Source organism: Aythya ferina (genome assembly GCF_964211825.1).
Source record: "Aythya ferina genome assembly, chromosome: 4".
Classification (NCBI taxonomy): Eukaryota; Metazoa; Chordata; class Aves; order Anseriformes; family Anatidae; genus Aythya; species Aythya ferina.
In genome coordinates, this window is record NC_140300.1 from 67,393,318 (window position 1) to 67,414,201 (window position 20,884).

Here is a 20,884-nt window from a genome sequence, read left to right on the forward strand (position 1 = left end):
GGCCTGTGTGAACCTCTCGAAGTTCAGCAAGGCCAAGTGCAAAGTCTGCCACCTTGATCACGGCAATCCTGAGCACAAATATAGGCTGAGTGGAGCATGGATTGAGAGCAGCTCTGGGGCTGTTAGTAGATGAGAATCTGGCAATGTGCTCTTGCAGCTTAGAAAGCCAACCATATCCTGGGCTGCATCAAAAGTCGTGTGGCCACCAGGGTGAGGGAGGTGATTCTCCCCTTCTACTCTGCTCTTGTGAGACCCCACCTGGAGTGCTGAGTTCACCTCTGGGGCCCCCAGCATAAGAAGGACATGGAAGTACTAAAACGAGTCCAGAAGAGGGCCACAAAGATGATCAAGGGGCTGGGGCTGGATCACTTCTCCTACAAAGACAAGCCGAGAGAGTTGGGGCTGTTCAGCCTGGAGAAAAGAAGGCTCTGAGGAGACCTAATAGTGGTTTTCCAATACTTAAAAAAGGCCTACAGGAGAGCTGAGGAGAGAGTCTGTCAGGATATGTAGTGATAGGACAAGATGTAATGTCTGTTATCTAATACAAATCTACCTTATTTTAGTTAAAAGGAAGAAAACTTTTGAGGGTGGTGAGGCCCTGGCACAGGCTGCACAGAGAAGCTGTGGATGCGCCATCCCTGGAAGTGTTCAAGGCCAGTTTGGATGGGGCTTTGGGCAACCTGATCTAGTGGAAGGTGTCCCTGCTCATGGCAGAGGGTTTGGAACTAGCTGATCTTTATGGTTCTTTCCAACCCAAACCATTCTACCATTTTATGATACTATGATTTTTTGTGATTGTCCTCAACTATGATCACACCAGCCCACTGTATTTTTCTCAATTAACCAACAGAGTTTTAATTACATGTTACGCTGCCAGCAGAGTTCACTGGTTTCATGTGGAATATTTATATTGTGGGTTGGATTGTGGAAAAAGTCTGCCTGTAAGCTCTGTCCTAGAGGCATTATAGATTTTAGTGTTCCAAATTCTGTATAAATCACTGCCTGGAAGTTGGAAATATGCATAAAATAGATTTTGTCTGTTTTAATATTGATTTCAAGTTACAGGTCTTCCACAATGTATATTTCATATAGGCAAAAATTTCTAATAAAGAAGCACCTTCGTAAAGGGAGGTCAATTCTTGTCTCTGCTAGTGAAAGAGGAGAGACAAACCCATACTAGGAACGATGGTAGAGGGGCTAACAAGCGGGGAAGTTGGATGATCGAGGAGACTGTACGTTGGGTAGTAAAGGGAAGAGAATATTAACAACTTTTACATCTTCATAATTTTGTACCTGAATGTAGCAGAGTGAACACTGTCATTAAAATAAGTGGAAGAAATTTCATCTGAAGTAAAAAGCACTATAAATGACAAAATTCACATGGAACAAAGAAGACAGGTACAGTGCTTAATAATCACATGTATTGTTCTAAATAAATCAACCAGAATTAATGTCAAATTCTGTTACTGCCTTATCTAGTCTTTCATTTCAACTATCAGAGGCAGCACAGAAGAAAAAGAGAAGCAAAAGCAGAAGCAGCAGATGTTTTGCAAAAGCAGTTAAGCGAGAGGTGGAGCTGAAGAGGAAGCTTCATACCATCCCCCTTGCTGTTTCAGCAATAGCTACGTTTGCTTTTGCTGCATTGACATGCTCAAATTGTCATCAATAAATGTTGATTCGTTTTCGCCTAATAACAGTAAGCAGCTCACACTCAAAATCAATTTCAACTTTATTGGCAAGGCACTGCACATTTGTCTTCACCATGACTGTGCTGCATAAAGGAACAATTGAACTGAAAATTAAATGAACAATAATTGAAAATAAAATGTGGCTTTTTAAAGGAAAATTAGTGCTATGCTAAATTTGTAGCAATCAGTTATGTTGTGCTCTTTTCTGTTAAAAACGTAGAATGGCTTGTGCTAAAAAGTTAATTATATAAATATGTACACAATAATGTACATAATTAAAAGTGGACTTTACCCTCAAAAAGATACAAAGGCTCTTCAGAAACTTCATAGGGTTTTAAATCTGGCAAAAGCAGTACAGTATCTGCGGTAATTAGGCTTTCAACATATTTGGATATGCTAATTGGATCCAAGTTCTAATTAGATTCTTTATGCGACTGAGAATGACAATCACTGAATTAATGTAGTGTACTTTTATTCTTAACTTAGTGCTGTTTTCAATATTTCTAATACAGAAAATGTAGACTACCAAATGCTTTGCTTTGTAGGATAGAAGTGATTTATCTCACAGAGTGTATGGTGCACACGCTTCAAATCCATTCGCTGTGTTTCACAGCCCTATTAATGTAACACACTTCAGCAGTTAGGTTTTTCAGCTCAAACTGTTGGGCACCTTTGCCAGACGAGGGGTGAGGTTCTGGAACCTGTCAGCAGTTCATTGGTGTTGCTGTTAACAGCTAGGCATGCTGTGGAGGAGGTACTGAAAAAGCAGAGCTGGCTCCAAAGTCCTGTGAAGTCAGTCATTGTCCTTCTGTTGTTTTTTGGATTTAATGCCGGTATTTTTACAGGCCAGATGAATTTTGCAATTAATTCCAAAAATGAAACCAGTAAAGCTTGTACATGTTGCCAAGGGTCTATTGCTCTGTACCTTAGATAATCATCTATCATCATGTAAGAATGTAGGATAGTTATATTTTCAGAGGAACTAAATTGCAGGTCACTATCTACTAAACTCAGATTAAAAGGCAGTTAGCCTTAGAGAAATCCCAGAGCAAAAGCTTCTGTCCATAACAGCCCAACAAATATGGTAGCACCAATGCAAAGCATCTCATAGCTGAATTCCTTTCTCTGCACCATCTATTGCAGTCCTTTCTAAATACTTCGGTGTGCCTGTGTGTCTTTTCTCAGTCATTTTTAAATGGGATTTTTAACCTAGCTAAAAATCACTGCTGTTTCATTATCAATGAGTAGTATAAGTTTTAATTAAAACCAGTTAATTCCTTTCATCAGAGTTCCACTAGGAACGATGGGCTGGAGCAGACAGCATACTGAAATTATGGTAGCTATTATTTCTCCAATTACTGTATCACTGGAAGTCAGGTAGAAGTACTTTTACAGCCATACTACTTTTCAAATCTTTTTCATTAATACAGAAGTCCTCCCTGAGCTCTTCTAAGGCAATACATGTTCCAACCCTGGACGCTGTCATCCATTACACTCTGGTATTTAAAAGCACAAATATCCCTAATTGCTTCATTTGCAAGTTAAAGATGAATCTGCCCACAAACTCTTCTCTGACTTTCTGTCCCATTGATTCCAGAAGGTGTTCTGTTTATTTCATATGTTCTTGCTTAAGAGAAGTGATTTTATGGGTGATGCAGAAACAAATTCTTCTTTCTCTTTCAGCTTGGCTGCTGGAATCCTGTCACTGGTCTGAATGGGTCACTAACTGACAGAAAGTTGGAGAATAACATGCGAGGAGTAGTTCTGCGTGTGGTGACTGTGCTGGTAAGCAGAGATCCTCATTTTGCACTTGAAGGAATGTTTTTTCTCCATCTTTCCTCATCTTCTTGACTAAGGGTAATTGGAAAGGATTTTTATTAGCTATATCATATTACCAAGAACTTAGTCAATGTTAATTGTCTAAATTCTGCTTGTCAATACCAGAGTAAAGGAGCGATTTCCATGAAATAAAATTATCAGTAAAGTTCATTTCAGAGCATGAATCAAATGCATTAAAACCTTCCACAGGCTTTAACTAAGTTAGATAACACAACCATATGAACTGATAAAGGTAACTTCAAATGTCCTGTTAGCTAAAGTTACCTAGCTGAAACTCTAAATGATTCATAGGATGTAGCTGCCTTCCAATTACCTTCCCAAAATGAGTACAGCCTGACACAAATTGCTGCACTCAGAAAAATATTCAAGATTATTTTAGAGGGAGTGATGTTAGTTCAGTAAAATGCTTACTGCTCCCTCCTGGTTCCTTCAGCCAGGTGCCTCCGTTGTGGACACTTTGCATTAAGCAGCTACTGTTGGTTTAAAGCTGAACAGACATTGTCTACCAGGACAGGAAGGTATTTGTTGAAATCAGGCCAGTTTATTCCCTGTCATAAGCTTTGGCTGCTCAATTGCTTGTCAGAGGGGAAAAAAAAATAAAGAAAAATAAATAAATGTGAGATGTATAAGCTTCTTTGGAGTAATGCCCTCTTCCCACCAACCCACCCTCACTCCACAGAAAGAAAATAGAAAAAACTGCAATATTCATTGAGGTGTATACATACATTGATAAATACCTGGTGGGAGGGTGCAAAGAGGATAGAGTAAGGCTTTTCAGCAGTGCCTAGTGACAGGACAAAAGGCAGTGGGCACAAGCAGAAACAGAGGAGGTTACCTCTGTACATCAGGAAGCACCTTACTGTGTGGGTGGCAGAACACAGGTGCAGGTTGTCCACAGAGGCTGTGGAATCTCCATCTCTGGAGGTATTCAGAAGCCATCTGGACATAGTCCTGGGCAACCAGCTCTAAGTTGCTCAGCCCAAACGAGAAGGTTGGACCAGATGACCTTTCTATCTCAACCTCTCCATGACTGCATGAAAGTTGACCCACGGCTGCAGAACCGTGCTACATTATTATATTGAGCTACTTCCCTATCCCTCCTATCCATGTTTTTCACTGTGGGTTTTGTGTTTGAGGGCCTGAATATTTGCTTATAAAGAAAAGGGTAAGAGTGAATCCCATTGCTGATATTCTGTGATAAAGGAAAAATCTCTGTTAGGGATGGAAGGTGGAAACACTAGAGTGAGCGTCAGCCCTTCAATTATTTCTTGTGTCTTTAGAAGCTATTATCTGTCAGGGTGCCCAGTCTGCTCCATCTCTTAGTATGCTAGCAGATGTCTTGCCATAGTGTCTACAAAACAACGTGAAACAAAACAAAAACACACACACACACACACACACAAAACTCACAACTAAATAAGAAGGATGAATTAACAGAAGAAGACAAAGCAGTAGAGTTCTTTCATACTTCATTAATTGCATGGTCATCAAAATAGTATCATGATGACAGTGACTGATCTTTGTTCTGCCTGGTATGCATTTTAATTGATTCAGTATAATTTTGTGTTGACAAAATTGTTCTGTGGATGTTGTCTAGCAAAATAGAGTTGTCTAGCAAAAATAGATTGGTGTCTTTGACTTTTTTTTCTTATTTCTTCTCCTTCCCCCACTCTATTCCTCTGACTTCATACCCAGTTATCAATCATTTTAGTTAGCATGCTAGAGAATATTCTTCTTTCAAGTTATTATAGTATGAATATTTAGCAACTTGCAAACATACAAAAAAAAAAAAAAAGGGCATTAGTTATGCTGATAGGATTCCATGTTAATAATAAAAACAATTGCATTTAATGTTCATCGCACATCACATGTCAGTTCAGGCTCCTCTCCTGGCTGCAATCCTCATGTGATGGAAGCATATTCCAGTTTTGGTTTTGTTGACAGCTTTAAAGCACAACTAGTGAAAAACACAATTACTCTGAATTGTGCTTTGTTGAAATCCACTAATTTACCATTTTGAAAACTGACTCATTTTATATAGAATATGCACTGAAGGCAATATATGAGGAAGATGAGAATGATTCATGTTGGCTTCATAATGTAAGGATCCACTTATTCTCTTAAATAGTAGAGCTTTGTGTGGTTGTTCAGTGCAACATAGACAAAATCATCTGAGACCCACATTACAAACTGAGGTTCATTTAATTTTACGCAGCAAAGACGAGAGACAAGGGTTTTGCAAACTGGGTGAATTGAGGGAAAAAGTAAATACTTACTCAAATTCGTGAGCCAAAAATGGTATTTTTCACCAGCACTTCCCTTGATTGCGTACTTTCACCCAAATTCCAGAAATCAGGAGGATAAAATATTGTTTCTCCCTTAACTGTAATGGCTGAGAGAGAGAAGCAGCCAGGCAGACACTGACAGCAAATCAGGCTGCTAACTGAAAGCCTGAAAAGAAGTTGGACAGTGCAGATGCCAGAATTGCAAAGTGATTATTATTTCTAACCTTATCTAGTCTTTAGATGTTCATAGGTGTCGCTACTGCTCCTGTGGGTGACAGAGCATTATATAGGGTGCTTACCCTGTAGCAGTTTCTCTTACTACGCGTAAGTAAGGGTTATTCATGAAGATATGCTGGTTTATAAATTGTAGTTTGATCTGAGAATTAAAATGTACCTGTAATTAGCATATCATTACTTCAAACGTATCTGTTGCTTTGGGATTAAGTTATATGGCCTTTGCTTGTTACTAATTTGAGCTTGGTTCCCATCTTCATTCAAGTAGCTTATTGTTATGGGACAATTCTGTTATTTTTTCTGGAACAGAAATAGATAAAATTTGGATTTGAGTGAAGTCGTGGCTGAGATGACACAACACCGTGAAAATGAAGCAAAATCATTTTTTTGCAAACAGTGTATTAATGGTTGTTTTCTCTACTTCAAAAACTAGACTCTTAGTCCCTCTATTTGTTGGTATTCAGTTTGATCTCACAAAACCTTGGTCATCAAAGACACCAACTAGAATTTCATTTAGACCTATTTATTTTACAGCAGTTATCAAAAGAAAATTGCTGTTAAGATATGGCCTTTAATTTTGTTATTTCAACTTATACTTGTCTGGTCAAAATGTAGTGTCTTTGAAATCAACAGAACTATTTTATATAAAAAAAGACCATAGTAATAGATGGAAGTCCATTGTTCTTCCATGTTTATGCCTGCTGTATAGGACTAGCATGGGGATTTATATTTAATGTGTGTGATGAAAAATGTAAGGCTTTTGATATGTGCATAGGAGGGATTTCACCCACCAACTTTATTTTATTTTACTTTATTTTGTTACCATCCTTCCTTTTCCATCTTTCTCTGAGTTCTTCAATTAAGTCTATACATTTCTGTTAAAATAAAGTGAATTATTAATAACAATAAGTTATTAAATATTATTATTAATTCTGCCAGTTTCTAACAGTATGATCTTGATCTGGGAAAACAGGAAGGCTTACACAAAAATTAAATAATAATACCTGTGAATATGAATAGATTTCTTTTCACCATGATTTGAGAAGTTAACATGATTTTTTTAATTTGTCCTGTTAACCCTTCTAACCTCCCATGTCTTTCTGGATAGCAGCCACCCCCTCTTCCATTTTCATTTTGTTTTGCCTTCATGTTGAAAAGGAGAGGTTCTAAAAATATGAGATAGCAAATTGCAGCATGTACTACATTGCACTTACTATAGAATCATAGAATCACTCAGGTTGGAAAAGACCTCTAAGATCAACTAGTCCAACCTAACCTAGTACTAAAGTCCACCACTAAACCATGCCACTAAGTTCTAAATCTACACATTTGTTGAAGACCTCCAGGGATGGTATCTCAAACACTTCTCTGGGCAGCCTATTCCAGTGCCGTACAACCCTTTCACTAAAGAGGAATATTTCTATTATGATATGAAACATTCTGCATTCTTAAATAAATAAATAAATAAATAAAATGATTGTGATTAATTTTCCCAAAGCAGTCCTTCAAAAAGTCTTCAAAAACAATTCCCAACATCTGCATCCATCTACTAATCCCTTTCCCTTGATAAATTTAATAATTATGGGTTATGTATCTTCAAATCTAAAACACTGGACTAGAGAGAGACTCTGTCACAGAGTGTAGTGACAGGACAAGGGGTAATGGTTTTAAACTACAAAAAGGGTAGATTTAGATTAAATATAAAGAAGAAATTCTTGACTCTGAGGGTGGTGAGGCCCTGGCACAGGCTGCACAGAGAAGCTGTGGATGCACCATCCCTGGAAGTGTTCAAGGCCAGGCTGGATGGGGCTTTGGGCAACTTGGTCTGGTGGGAGGTGTCCCTGCCCATGGCAGAGGGGTTGGAACTAGCTGATCTTTAAGGTCCCTTCTAACCCCAGCTGTGAAGATACTCTGGCTACTCTGAAGATAATGGGAATTATCTTTGCATAAATAGGAATAGGAAACAATTCTTTGCTCTTTATTCTGGAAGGAACTATAGTAGTGCCTGTGGACATGTGATTCAATGTTTTGGTCTGACTTGGGTTAGCATCTTTCTTTCAACACTTGTAGAAAAGTTTTATTTTGTCTTATTGATTGTCAATTGTCTCTGGCTTGGACTGGTTCCCTACGTGCAATGAAAGAATCAAAGTTTGAATTTTGTGCTTGACAAGATACTTTTAAGTGCAGGCAACTTGCTGGTGAATATCTGAAACATATTCTGAGTTCTGAAATGTAGCTCAATGAAAGGTCAGCATAATAACTCCAAACAAATTGAGAGTGTCTTGAATGAACAATTTTGCAAGTACAAATTTAGCTGGATATCCATTTTGTCGATTTTAGTTTATCCTCCTCATTTTCAGCTGCTTGGTTTTATTGAAAGGCAGCTAGAATACAGCAGATATTCTCATAATATCATTTTAGTTGCAGTGGCTATTAATGAATTATTCATATGAATGTTAAGCCACCAGAAACTAAATGAGATTTCGGTGGTTTGACAATGAATAGGCCAGCAGGTATCCACAAAATCATGTTTCTAAAAAAGCCCCTATTGGTTGAAAAGGCAAAAGTTTGAAATTCCCTGTTTCAAAGGATTAGCAACTTGGTGAAAAGTAGAGAGCCTTTTCTCAAAGTGCATGAGGCGTAACTTCCTAGTGGCGTGAAATTCATTTGAGAATTTTAACATGGAAGATAGATCTATCAAATTGAGGTATATATTTTCACATCTGCATTGATTTGAAAATGCAGGCAGATGAGGGAAACAACAGTATCAAGTGATACTGAATTATACTTTGCCATACATTCCAGTGTACAATTTCTTGCTATTTATTACCCACGTTGCTTGCAGAGAGCTAGGTGGAACAGAGGCAAGTTGGTGATCATTGTCTCCAGGTGAGCACTGTGGGAAATGAGAGGGCTGGCAGAAGTGTAGGCAAGCATAGGAAAAAGAAATAATAAAAAATGCATCATTGGCACCAGGGAAAATGTTATCATATGTGAAGTAGTTTAATTCTCAATGACTGGCATTTAATGCGTGAGCCTTAGTTGTGGAGATTAGGAAAGAAACAAACCTAAAAGCAGACAATATCTTTAGGGACATGAGCTGTCAGGAGGTCTGCGTCTTCAGATCCTTTTTCTAGTGAACTTCCCACTTGGATAGAAAAAAAAAAGATGAAATGTGAGATATGAAGCTAACTTCTGGTTTTAAAGGCTGAGGCTGTCTTTGGGATTTGACCTCCAACACTGGTTTAAACAAAATGACAAAAGTTCTTAGGAGGGAAGCTAGAGTAGCTTTCAGAATGATAGAAAAAAAGGAAAGGCATAGAAGAGATGAAATAAGACAGTGTTTAAGTATACTCAGAGGAACAAAGTGATAAAGGATTAAAAAATGGCATGACAAAATTGTCCTTAAAATAAAAGATCAACTGCAGCAAAGATTATGTAGGGGATACCTCAGAAAATATGAAATATTTTATAATAGTGTATAGTCAGAATAGTCTCAAAGATAATTCCCTTTTCCCACATTCACAACAGAATGCTCTGCACTTCTCTGAAGCCTTCCTCATTCTGTTAGGCTGCACTGTCTATGCACCAGTCTAAAATCTTTTTTAAAATTTTGAATTATGTAATGTTTTATACTAAATTATGTGGTGCTCTGTGTATCAGTATTGTCAGTATATTGTATTGTGCATGGTGGTGAATTACCGATAGCAGAAGAAAGGTCTTGGGATGTGGTAACAATTAGAAGTGTTACTTGACCATCAACTGTAGTATTTATGTTTTATGTAAACATTTTTACTTCTCTACCAGTAAGGGATAAATCTTTTTTTGATAGACATTTATGACAGTGAATTTGAATGGCAGAAAAGCTGTAAGTGATATAGTTTATCTAGAATCTTTTATAAAATCTCTGTATTCCATAACTCAGTAATTTATTTGGTATATACCATATATGGTATAGTTCAACTACTTAAAAATTATCTAAAATTTTAGAATATTTCATTGCTGTAAAAATGCATCATTTCCCAGGCAGCAACAATTCTCTGTGCCTTTTGATTTGTATTCCTTTTTGCTACTCTTATCCATCTGTGAAAGAAGGCTGGGGAAAAAATGGATCTTTTATAGACAAATACATCAAGGAAAATGTTCAGTAAAATGGTGGTAAATTATAGCAGCAGTGGTAGATGTGTTCATTTCATTGGTAAATGAATCATCATCAGGAGCAATGATGCATGACATAATTAGGCTCGCTATTTATTATTTTTCATAGTTAACCTAGTTGTTGACAAAAAAGCTGTCATTTGGTATAAGATACTGATGAGAGTGACTTGCTCCCATGGAGAAGTCAGTTGTTATTGGAATGTCTTTTCACAAGGCAGATTTTCCAGCTTGGAAACTTGAGTTCAGACTTCAGGGCATGATTCTGGACAAGCGTTTACTGTAACTGAATTTTTGACATTAACAAAAAAGTTGTTTAGTTTTACAGGTTTTAGTAATAGTTTGCTCATGTAATGCTAATGTAAGGAAGATTCTTTTTAAAAGAAATGGTAGGGATGTATGCTGACCTTATTAATTGTTTTTTACTCTCCTAAAATCTTACTGTTGTATTTTTGAAAATGGAAATAATTGTTCTTTGGTTGGTTAAAAGCTCCCTTAATATTTTCAAGGAAAGCAAGCTTCGTAGTTGACACAAATGCTTACTTCCCATTGTAAAGTGTTCCCATTGTGTAGTTCTCAGAGTAACTATTGCAATTTCTAACACCAAGAATATGGAGGTGTTCAGGCTAAGAAGGCTGTGGACTTTTCATTGTCAGAGGTGTCAAAAAAGAGTAGGTCCATGTTTATACTGGTTAATCTAGGTAGCTTTATATTGAGTCAGAGGAAAGAAAGACAGTTTTAGAGATTCCTTCTACCTGGCATTTCTACAAAATGTTATCTAGTTCTAAGAAAATAAAAGCCTTTGCTATTTGGGCTAAAATAAAAGGAAGTACACACTGAAAAAAAATGTTGCCTGTGGAAATGCAGGATAGTAGCTGGAAGAGCTGACTGCAAGTCATTTCATTCACTGCTTGTCTGTATATCCAGCTTTAAAATTATCTAGATTATGTCCTCAATTTTAAGAGAGAAGTTGGTATTACAGGAACAAAACAACCTAGTAACTCGTATAGATAATTATTGACTAAGGAGGGAGGTTCACAGGAGCAGTTTGGGTTGATTGGATTCTGCTAGGAGACGTTAGCTAGAATTATTTATAATTTAGACACTATTAAATATATAGTGTGCAGTGACTGTAATAGTGGTGTTAGCCAGGCTCCCCATAATGTTTTTTATACTGCTTCTTAAACAAAGATTTTGTTTTATGAAGGTACTTATTAGAAACCATTTAATTAAAAAAATAAAAATAAAAAAAAAAAAAAGACACTTTCACTGCAGTTCTAAGGTTGATGATGTTATGTCTTGCCCTTCACAAATAGACTTTAATTTCTGAAAATAAGGAAAGAAATCTAGACAATTTGAGCAAGATACTTTTAGAAAGCAATGAGATAGTGCTGGGAGATTTTAGCTTCACAGTAAGGAAGTTTTTTCCTGAAGTTTCCTGGTTTTTATCATAGGCTCTCAAGCAAATAGAAACTTTAAGGCCAGGAGGTGATAATAAATATCTTACGTGGTAGTTATAATAATTATGAACATTTAAGCAGAGACCAGTGCGTGATTTCTCCCTCATCACCTTTTTTCTATACTTACTCAGCATAGAAAATAGTGTCTGCTATTTTTCTAGTTTGCTTTCCCAATTCAATATTTTAGAATCTATTAGCATATGAAAGTTTCTCCTTACTCTCTGGTGCCTCCTGGCTCCAACTGTACACATCATCTTTCTTCAGAAGCACAAACTTCCAAAACACACAGTCGTGCCATACATTGAATGAAGCCCAAAATCTCTGTTCTGTGCTAGTCAACTGGGATGCTCACCCCTCCCAGACTTCTACGATCTCACCTCTGCCTTTTTATGGTCTATATTTCTACACTAGTCCTCCACTCTCTACATACAAACAGCATGCAATCACTACATGTATTTAATCACTACAGTGTATTTAATATACTTGGGTGCTTAATGAAAAAAATGAATCTGTTAATCAGATTGCAGCATTAAAGCAATGAGGCAGAGAGAAAGAGTGGTATTTCTCAGGGACTGAGAATGATGGCCCACAAAGAAAGATGGAATCAAATAAGGTTCCTAAATTGCATTGTGCCCTTGGCCATCTGCCCTGCCTCTCTTTGTAAGGGTTGCAGTCTCTGTTTAAGGTTACTTTACCAAGCAGGAAATGGTGACAGAAACCGTTTCAGCTGTTCCCCTTCAATCGATAAGTGTTGATAACTGAGCACTGTAATTAACGTGCAGGCAGTCATCAAGGCAGAGTGTGCTTTGATTAGGTATTCCTCACTTTGTCAGAGATTTAGTTTTGATGTAGTCTGCTCCCCATAATCCTCCCATTCCATTTTCCCCTGTCTCCAAACACTTCCATATGTTTTTGGTTTTCTGTTAGAAAACACACTGATCACTCCATGAATTTTTCATTATCATTACCAGAGGTAGTGTACACTAGTGAGGCTTCATTGAGATATTAATAATTCCGGTGATTAATATAAAAACAGAAACTAGTATCCCCTGATAGAGATAGAGCTTGTCTTTCCTCTTCCTCTCATCATGCCCGTACAAGGACCAAATTGAAATCAATAACTAACTGGGCACAAGTTATGTTTAATAGCTGGTTTATGTCCCTTTAAGCTATATCTAGCTTATATTAAAACAGGTAGGTCATAAACCTTACAGTTATTCACACTGTACATGCCTGCTGTGATCCTTTGTATTACAAGCATTAATCTCAGAGCAGCTAGAGAACCCAGCTCCTTCTATTTTTCAGTTAATATTTGAAATTAATTTTTCTAAAGTAGTAGGTGCTATGTACAAGGTGAGGTGAGTGTCAAGGAATTCAAATGCTTTGGGACCCGGCTGGGGCCACAGTTTGACAGTAAGTTAGATGCAATGCACAATGTGGTAGGGCCAACCTAACTCACCTGTGTGTCAAGGGCTATCTCTCAAGGCTCCTTAGCTCTTATCTTCTCACTGACCTTCACCTATCTCTTCTGCTGGGCATATTTGCATTTCAGGTAGATTCATGGAGTTCACAAAGCATACAGAATTTGGCTTTTAAACATAAAAGGGTTCATACACTGATTACAATTATCCTTGCATACTATGCAAGACAGAAAAGGAGGTGAACTTCATGAGAGTACAATGTCCTGAAGTATTATGTGAATTTGTTGTGAATAGGAGCTCTTGAATGGCTGCTGGAAGTATAATGTAGCTCCCAGCAGGTTAATATACCTGTACTACAGTTTGGCTAAATCCAGTATCTGAGCTTAGCTATGTTAAAACCAGCATTGTGTTCTTCAGGCATACTCTAAAACACTCCAATCGATTCCAATCTCAATCCATATTCCTATCATATAACTATAATGGTTCAGAAAGAGCTATTAGGTGCATTAAGTTATTGTGAATTAAAATCAATACACAAAGCTTGGCTGCATCCTAATAGACCATTGCAATAGATGGCTTTGAAAGAAGCCTTAGTCCTGTTGCAGAGCAATAGGAGATATTGGGGGGGTGGGACAGTGGCTAGCATCTTTCATTTGTTTGTTCTAAATAGCACTAGTCCAAATAGCAAAATAAATCCATAAGCTGCTGTTTGATTCTAGAAAAAAACATATATATTATTTAAAGTGCTCTTTATTCATTAATGTGAAAGAACAAACTCAAACTCATGCCTTGTTGAAGATGAAACTAAAACTATCATTGAAAAAAGTGAGATGAAATGAAGCACATGCATAAGGACAGTGGCAAGTGAAGGCCTAAATTAAAATATCCTTCTTTTAATATTTTCTTCAACTTCTAGGACATGAACTAGCTTCTTGCTGTAGGCAAGGGGACATTTTTGTTAGTACAACCAACTTTCTAATTAGTCTGTTTGAAAAGCAGAGAATCTGAGAAAGGTGGATTTAGATGCCAATATTGTGACATAGCCCATTGGCATAAGAGGATATTGAAAGAAAATAATACTTTAATTATCCAAGATTTTGTAGGTTTGAAACCTTCATCTTTCTTTTAGTGTTATTAAGGGATGGGGATTGTGTTATTTTTTGCAGCAACTTGAATAACTGTTGCTGGTGGGAGAATTTCTGTAATGAGAGAATTAAATGTTTCAATTGAATTTTGGTCATTGATTCTAACATGAAGTAATGTACATTACTGTTCAATTAAAAATAACAAGCTGCTGTGCTGTTCTTAGCCAAATATAATCCCCTAAACAGTGGTCAATAAAGCAGTTGAGGAAATTAAGCATTTGGGGCTACTTATTTCACTAAACTCTTTTGGGGAAAGAAATGCAAAATAGCTAATATTTAAAAGTGGGGGATTAGTTCTTTCATGAGTCAAGAAAAAAAGTAATTATGTGTAGCAACAAGACAAAAGCATCATGTGCTTGAAAATGTTTTAGTTATGGTTCATGATGCCTTCTTAGTGCTTCTTGTCAGTTCTAATGGCTGTGCTTGGTCATTCAGCAGCCATCAGAAGGGTGTTGAGTGATCCAGTAATGAGAGTGAATTTCACTCTTGGGAGCAGTTTCTTAGCCTTTGCCAGGTGATAGAAGTTTTTAAGTGTCACAGGGAATATTCACACCACGTGATTGCTGAGGCTCTGCTATGTGAATCATTTAATGTGCCTGTCCACGGCTCCTAGGGTCAGTGCTGAACACAGGTTGACAGTCTCACCCAAAACTGAGCTTGATTTCTTGCTTCAGTTTTTTCCTCTCTCTTCCGATTTTTGCTAGAGAAGAAGGGAAGATGTAATGAATACAGAGTTCCATTTAATGAATACAGAGTGTCAATATTAAAGCATTATATCCCAGTGTGTTCAGAAAATTCTGATGAGTAGACACAGAGGTCATTTTCATATGCTTTATGAATTCTAACCACCCATATAATTACCTAATTTTGAAACTCTCTTCCAAGCACAGTAGAAGCACATAAGGCCATCCATCTGCAGTCTGAGTCAAGCCCCAATGCGTGTTGTAAATCCCAGCAGAGATCAGTTTCTCTGATCTGACAAGCCAATAACTTTTTCTTCACTTACTAATTTCTGTCGAGCCTCCTGGCTAGGAAGCTTTCCTCCCCACAGTAAGGGGAAAGGAGGATTCGGCTGAGCAGGAGAATAATACCAAATATTTTATTTTGTTTTAGCTTTTCCTTTTATACAGGGTGTCCTGCCTTCTTTTCATCATTTATATCATCAGGAAAAGCGTAAGACTGCCATAAGTGAGCATAACAGAGCAGTTTATGATGGCTCCATATATAGTTCCTGTCCTGAAATAAGTCTCAACTTAAAGCCCCAGAATCCACCGTTGTAATTATAGAGAAAATCTGTCTTGTTGCCTGTTAAATGATCATTAACAGGTGGGCTGAGACCACCACTTGGTTGTCAACAGGTCACTGAATGCAAACTTTCCTTCCTTTCATATTTAGTGAGAATTGTGTTGAAGATTTGAATGGTGCTTTTCCTCTACATTCAAGAGTTTTTTCTGTAATTTGTCCAACAAGAGAGAACCTATCCAAAAATACCAGATCCTCCAAAATGTGTTTTCACAGAAGAGCTCAAATACACCTATCAAAGCTTGGAGTTTAAAGTCGCTCTTCTACTTCCTATTAAAAAACATCCTGAGTCATCTGGATTTAGGGATATATTTTTCCATACATGTAAATTGTCCCTGAATGCTCCACAAGCAATTATTCTCTTGCTCTCCTTCCCTGCCACCTCAAAGGACTGAATTTAATGTTTGACTTTACCACCAACCCCTGTAGCACAGTTACAAATTGCTGTTACTCTCCGATTGTCTAACTTGTTAAAACAATCAAGTTGAACTCAGAGTAATTGTTCTTTTCTGGTATTTAGCTTGAGTGTTACTCCTCCTGTTTCCAAATTGGAAGGTCCCCTCTGCCCAAAAGCTCATCTCTTCCTTTTATTTTTAGCTTTATAAGTTATAAATAGGGGAAATAAAACGATGACTTCAGGCCTACAGTCACACTGTTACTTACAAGCTGTTGGTATATGTCTGAGAATTTCATCAGAGTAAATAAAAACTATATTTTGTATTCTTAATCCTAGGCTCTTGAAGCACTTAAAAGAACCTTGTGTTGCTTCATTTTTATGTGCACCAGAACCTAAGTCCTGAATAGGTAGCTGTTGGCCATTTATCTCATTGGAAAAAAGCAAGGAAGTGCAGCATTTCTTTCCACTAATCTTGCATCCAGGCTGCTTCAAGCTCTATGCATTCAACCTCTGATTTCCACTGATTTGTTGTTTTGAAAAAAAAAAATTCTTCATCCCCTACTTACCACTTTTAAAATTCAGGGCAGGTTTTGAGGGCTGTGTTTCAGCTGTGTGGCATTTTTGTGCCCATATTGCCCTGCAATCCATTCACCCTGCACGAGCCCAAATTACAGTCTCTGCTGTCAGCTTGTGGTTTTACCCTGGCAAGTCCTTTCACGGGTGAAATGTTTCTCTCCTTGGTCAAGGCAGCTTCCTTTTGGATCCCATGTTCCTTCGTTATCATGTAATTCTTGCTTTCCACTATTTGATCTTACTCTCTTAAAGTCATGGTTCACCACAGTACAGATATATATGTAAATGCAAATGTTTTAAAGCATTAAACAGGCTAAAAGGAAAACCTCTGGTTAATGTGTTTCTTCCTGACCCAGCACAGTTGGATTCAGTTCTCAGATGTACAGGCCCTGCAATCTGTGCATTCCACTTCTGCACATGGAAAATAGTGATGATAACTCTTTATTCCTCAAATGAGTATTTCAGTGGTAAACACTAATTTGTGAAGCTCAAATAACACTGTGGTGAGCATCTGAAGACATGTTCAGGTAAGTTGTCTGAGCTGATTAACCAGCCTCTGGTACCAAAAGGAGCATGTTCTTGTTATTTCCCTCACTTCTGCTTGTACAGTCTTACTCCATTGCTTGTACTGGCTCTGGCATTTGCCTGGACCCCTGGTGATCAGATCAACTCACTCAACAAAAATGGAGTAGATTTGTGCTAGATAAAGAGTTGAATTACTTCATTAAAGGAGCCAAGGGTCATCAGAGCTATTGCATAAGAGTGTAGCAAGTTCTTAAATTATATCAGTTGTAACATGCATCCTGTTCCTAAATTACATCTTGATATGTAGCATCTTCCTTTAAATATTTATAACCCTAATAAATTGTCAAGTCTTCTTGCAAACTTGATCTCTGCTGTCCCAGAGATCTTTCCCAATCCTTTTCTGTGTTATGTTGCCTTAATCTTGTGTCTGCCGTTAGCCTTCCTAAGGGCAATATCCAGCTTCTGTTGCTTTAGGGGATAATCATTCCTGGAACCAGACTTTGCCTTCTTACAGTTGTAAAAAGTAATGTGCACAGCTTCACATAATATAAATGTTACCTGGTTGCTGCTGACTTTCATTTCCCTGTGGGCATTATGGGCTGTGTAAAATCCTTTGATCCCACTGAGTATTAAACACACCCTCCTCTGTATCAGGGCAGCTCACTTAGATCCCAAGTAAACACCAGATAGTGATGACCATGGAGCTGTTTTGAGAATGAGTCCTAATCAGGGGCTTAGTAGTGCTGCATTCAGTTACAGAATGACAGAATCACAGAATGGTTGAGGTCGGAAGGGACCTCTGAAGATCATCTAGTCCAAGCCCCCTGCCGAGCAGGATCACCTCGAGCACATTGTGCAGGATGGCATTCAGGCAGGTTTTGAATATCTCCAGAGAAGGAGACTCCACAGCCTCTCTGGGCAACCTGTTCTAGTGCTCTGTCACTCTCAGTTAATGACAAGGAGACACACTAGGAGTAAAGTAGAAGGAAAATAGTTCCTCAAAATTCACCATTGCACTTCGTTGCCCATGGAAGAAAAGATATCCCCTAAATGTACCTGATCAGGATTCAGTTAATTGGGGTCCAAAGGAAGCTTCACCACTGATGTGAATTTAGCCACCTCCAAACTCAGTAGTTAGCATGTGAGTCATCTGCTTTGTACAAGCTTAATTTTTATTCTCATTATTTTTCTGTTGAGAAGGTGAGAAGTGTATTGGCTGTTTTTGCTTTGTGTATTTTCTTTTTAAAAGCTCTTTCTCCAGGACGAAAATAATCATTTTTAACGTCAATATTGTAGCAGTATGTATCTCTTTCCATAGGGAGCTCACAAAACACTCTCCCAGTATGAAAATAAATAAATAAATAATAATAATATTTAAAAAAAAAAAAAAAAAGCAGCTGGCATAGTTTCAGCTTGCAGCATTAATGGGGGAAAAGAATCAAGACAAATACTTTTGTCCTGTTTCAATGCCTTCTGAGAATTGTAAACAATTACATAAAGAAAAAAAAAAAAAGTAACAATATATTTGTTTGGTTTTCTTTGGAATATGTTTAAATATTTTACCGCTCCAGGCTCCAGCAGGCATTGGGAAATGTTAGTTGTTTTGCATACAGATATTTGACCATTTATATTTCAACATGTGTATAACTCACTGGACATTTTTTTTGGTAAAACTCTCAACATCAAACAGTATTACATAGCTTAATAAAAGTGAAATTAGCCACAAAAAATGCATTTTAAAGAGTGCTTTAAATCAGTGCAATTAGCAATTGCTTTTTAACAAATTGAATAAAAATTTAAAATATGAACTATTTTCTAATAACTCAGAAATAATAAGAAACAATTTCTTTCTAGTATGAAAATTTTCAATATCTGAAATATCCTTTGCACATATAAATCTTTAGATTTTTGTGCCAAATATGCTTAGATTGATAAATTACAATTTTTTTGTGGAAACATTTTTGTATTAGTTTGAGTGTATATGTGGGAAATCTCTCATCCAAATAATCAAAAAAACTACATTCAGTCTGTGTTTTCATCTAGGAGAGGCTTTCATCAACTTAGTCTCAATTCCTTCAATGTTTCTAGAACCCAGTCACTGGAAAACTACTTTAAAAATTCACTTGCATTTGCTGTCCTCCATTTTTATTTTATTTGGCTGATCTTGGATAATTTGGAAGAAGGGAATTGATTCTGACAACTGGGAAATAGTGCCTTGATGGGCAGTCAACCCTCCTTGGTTGTGTTCATTTATTTGTTACAGGTTTTTGGTTGGTTGGTTGTTTTGTGGGGGGTATTTTTGGTTGCTTTTTTGTTTGTTTGTTTTCTGATTCTCCTGAAGACAGAAAAGAACATCCTGCTAGGAAGGTCTCCTTGCTTGCTTCATTGGTAGCATCTTCAGCATGTGGCTATCTTCATGAACGTTAACTTAATAATTTAAATATGGTGCATTTTTTATTCCAAATACCTATCTCCTGCACTTCAGTGGTACCTGTTCGGAAAGAGTGGCATACAAGGAAACTAAAAATGCTCTTGAATTTGTGAGTAGTACTTTGGCTTCTGAGGTATTGACAGAGTCAAGTCGCAGAATACTAAAAAAAAAAAAAAAAAAAGTTCATTAAAACAGTAACAAAAATGCCTCTGGAGATATGTTTAGAGTTTGGGCCACAAAAGCTTTTCTTTTGTATGCTCATGGTTTATGTAGATTGGGAAGAAGTGGTGGCAAGGTTGCTTTGTGTGCTTGTAATTGTCGCAGAACTAGAATTTTACACCTCCGAATAGATCTTTTTGGTAAACTCATAGTAAATTACAGCATAATGCAAAAGACTAAAGGGAAGAAATGTATCATATTTTGAAGAAAAAAAATACACTAGTGTTACAGAGCCGTTGTGAATTTTTTCAGGGTTTTGATAATTTTGTTCTGCTCAGGTAAATCAGGCAGATGTTCTCAGAGGAAATGAAAAACAACCGTAAATGAGATCTATCTCTGGCAAATGTATTTCTGTGCTCAGAAATATGATTTTTTTTGTGTGTTTTATTTTAAGAGGATGTGAAAGGTAATGTCTAGAAATTAAATACTCACCAGGAAGAATAACACAGAAGGGCAGCAGAGGATGGAGAAATTAAAGTTAGCCAAACTCATCTCTTTCTGGGAATATTATTAGAAGTATTAATAAAACAATAATAATAAAAGAGAGAGAAAACAGAACTTGAAAAGAAGAAAAAGAAAAGCATATTTTTTGGAAATCTTACCAACCAACTCCAACTTCCATTTATTTATTTGTATCCTTCATTATGGTCATCTTTTTGATGCGCATTCACCAATTGTTTTTATAGACATACTCAAGTCCCCTGATTCTTCCTAAACTAAACAAATGGATGATCTCTGGAGAAAACACCTTAGAAAGAAAAAAATTGACCATTTGATATTCAAATTTAGATTACAGTAGAAGGACAAGATAAATGTCTGTTGCTACAGCGTGGCCTGTTTCACCATGGTTTTCTTTCCTTATGGCATGAATTAAGTCACATTTGTCACATACAGTATTTACCCAGACAGTGGAAAGTGGCAGTATGGTAGAATCCTTCATATTTATGGACAGACATACGAGTGTATGTCTGCCATGCTGAGCATAAGTGCAGACAGAAGGCGTTACTGAAAAGCATTTAAGTTGTAATGTCACAACAGAAGATTTACTTCTGAAATATGTAATAGAGGAGAAAATTTCTTACTGGGAGTTTGAGATAATTCTGCTGAAGTAAACACATTAAAAAATAGCATCTTGAAGAATGGAAGGGGCACTGCTAAAAACATATTGCTGGAAAATTTTGTGTAAACCATTCTTAAGTTCTCCTTTATT

At 37.1% G+C, this 20,884-nt stretch overlaps 1 protein-coding gene across 1 annotated transcript in view; it reads left to right on the forward strand.

Moving 5' to 3' along the window:
- Positions 1 to 20,884, forward strand: part of GRID2 (glutamate ionotropic receptor delta type subunit 2) — a 777,731-nt gene that overhangs the window by 628,665 nt on the left and 128,182 nt on the right. Inside the window, exon 13 of the mRNA XM_084517560.1 lies at positions 3,372 to 3,473. Coding sequence (XP_084373686.1) covers positions 3,372 to 3,473 — 102 coding nt within the window. The remainder of the gene's footprint in view (positions 1 to 3,371; positions 3,474 to 20,884) is intronic.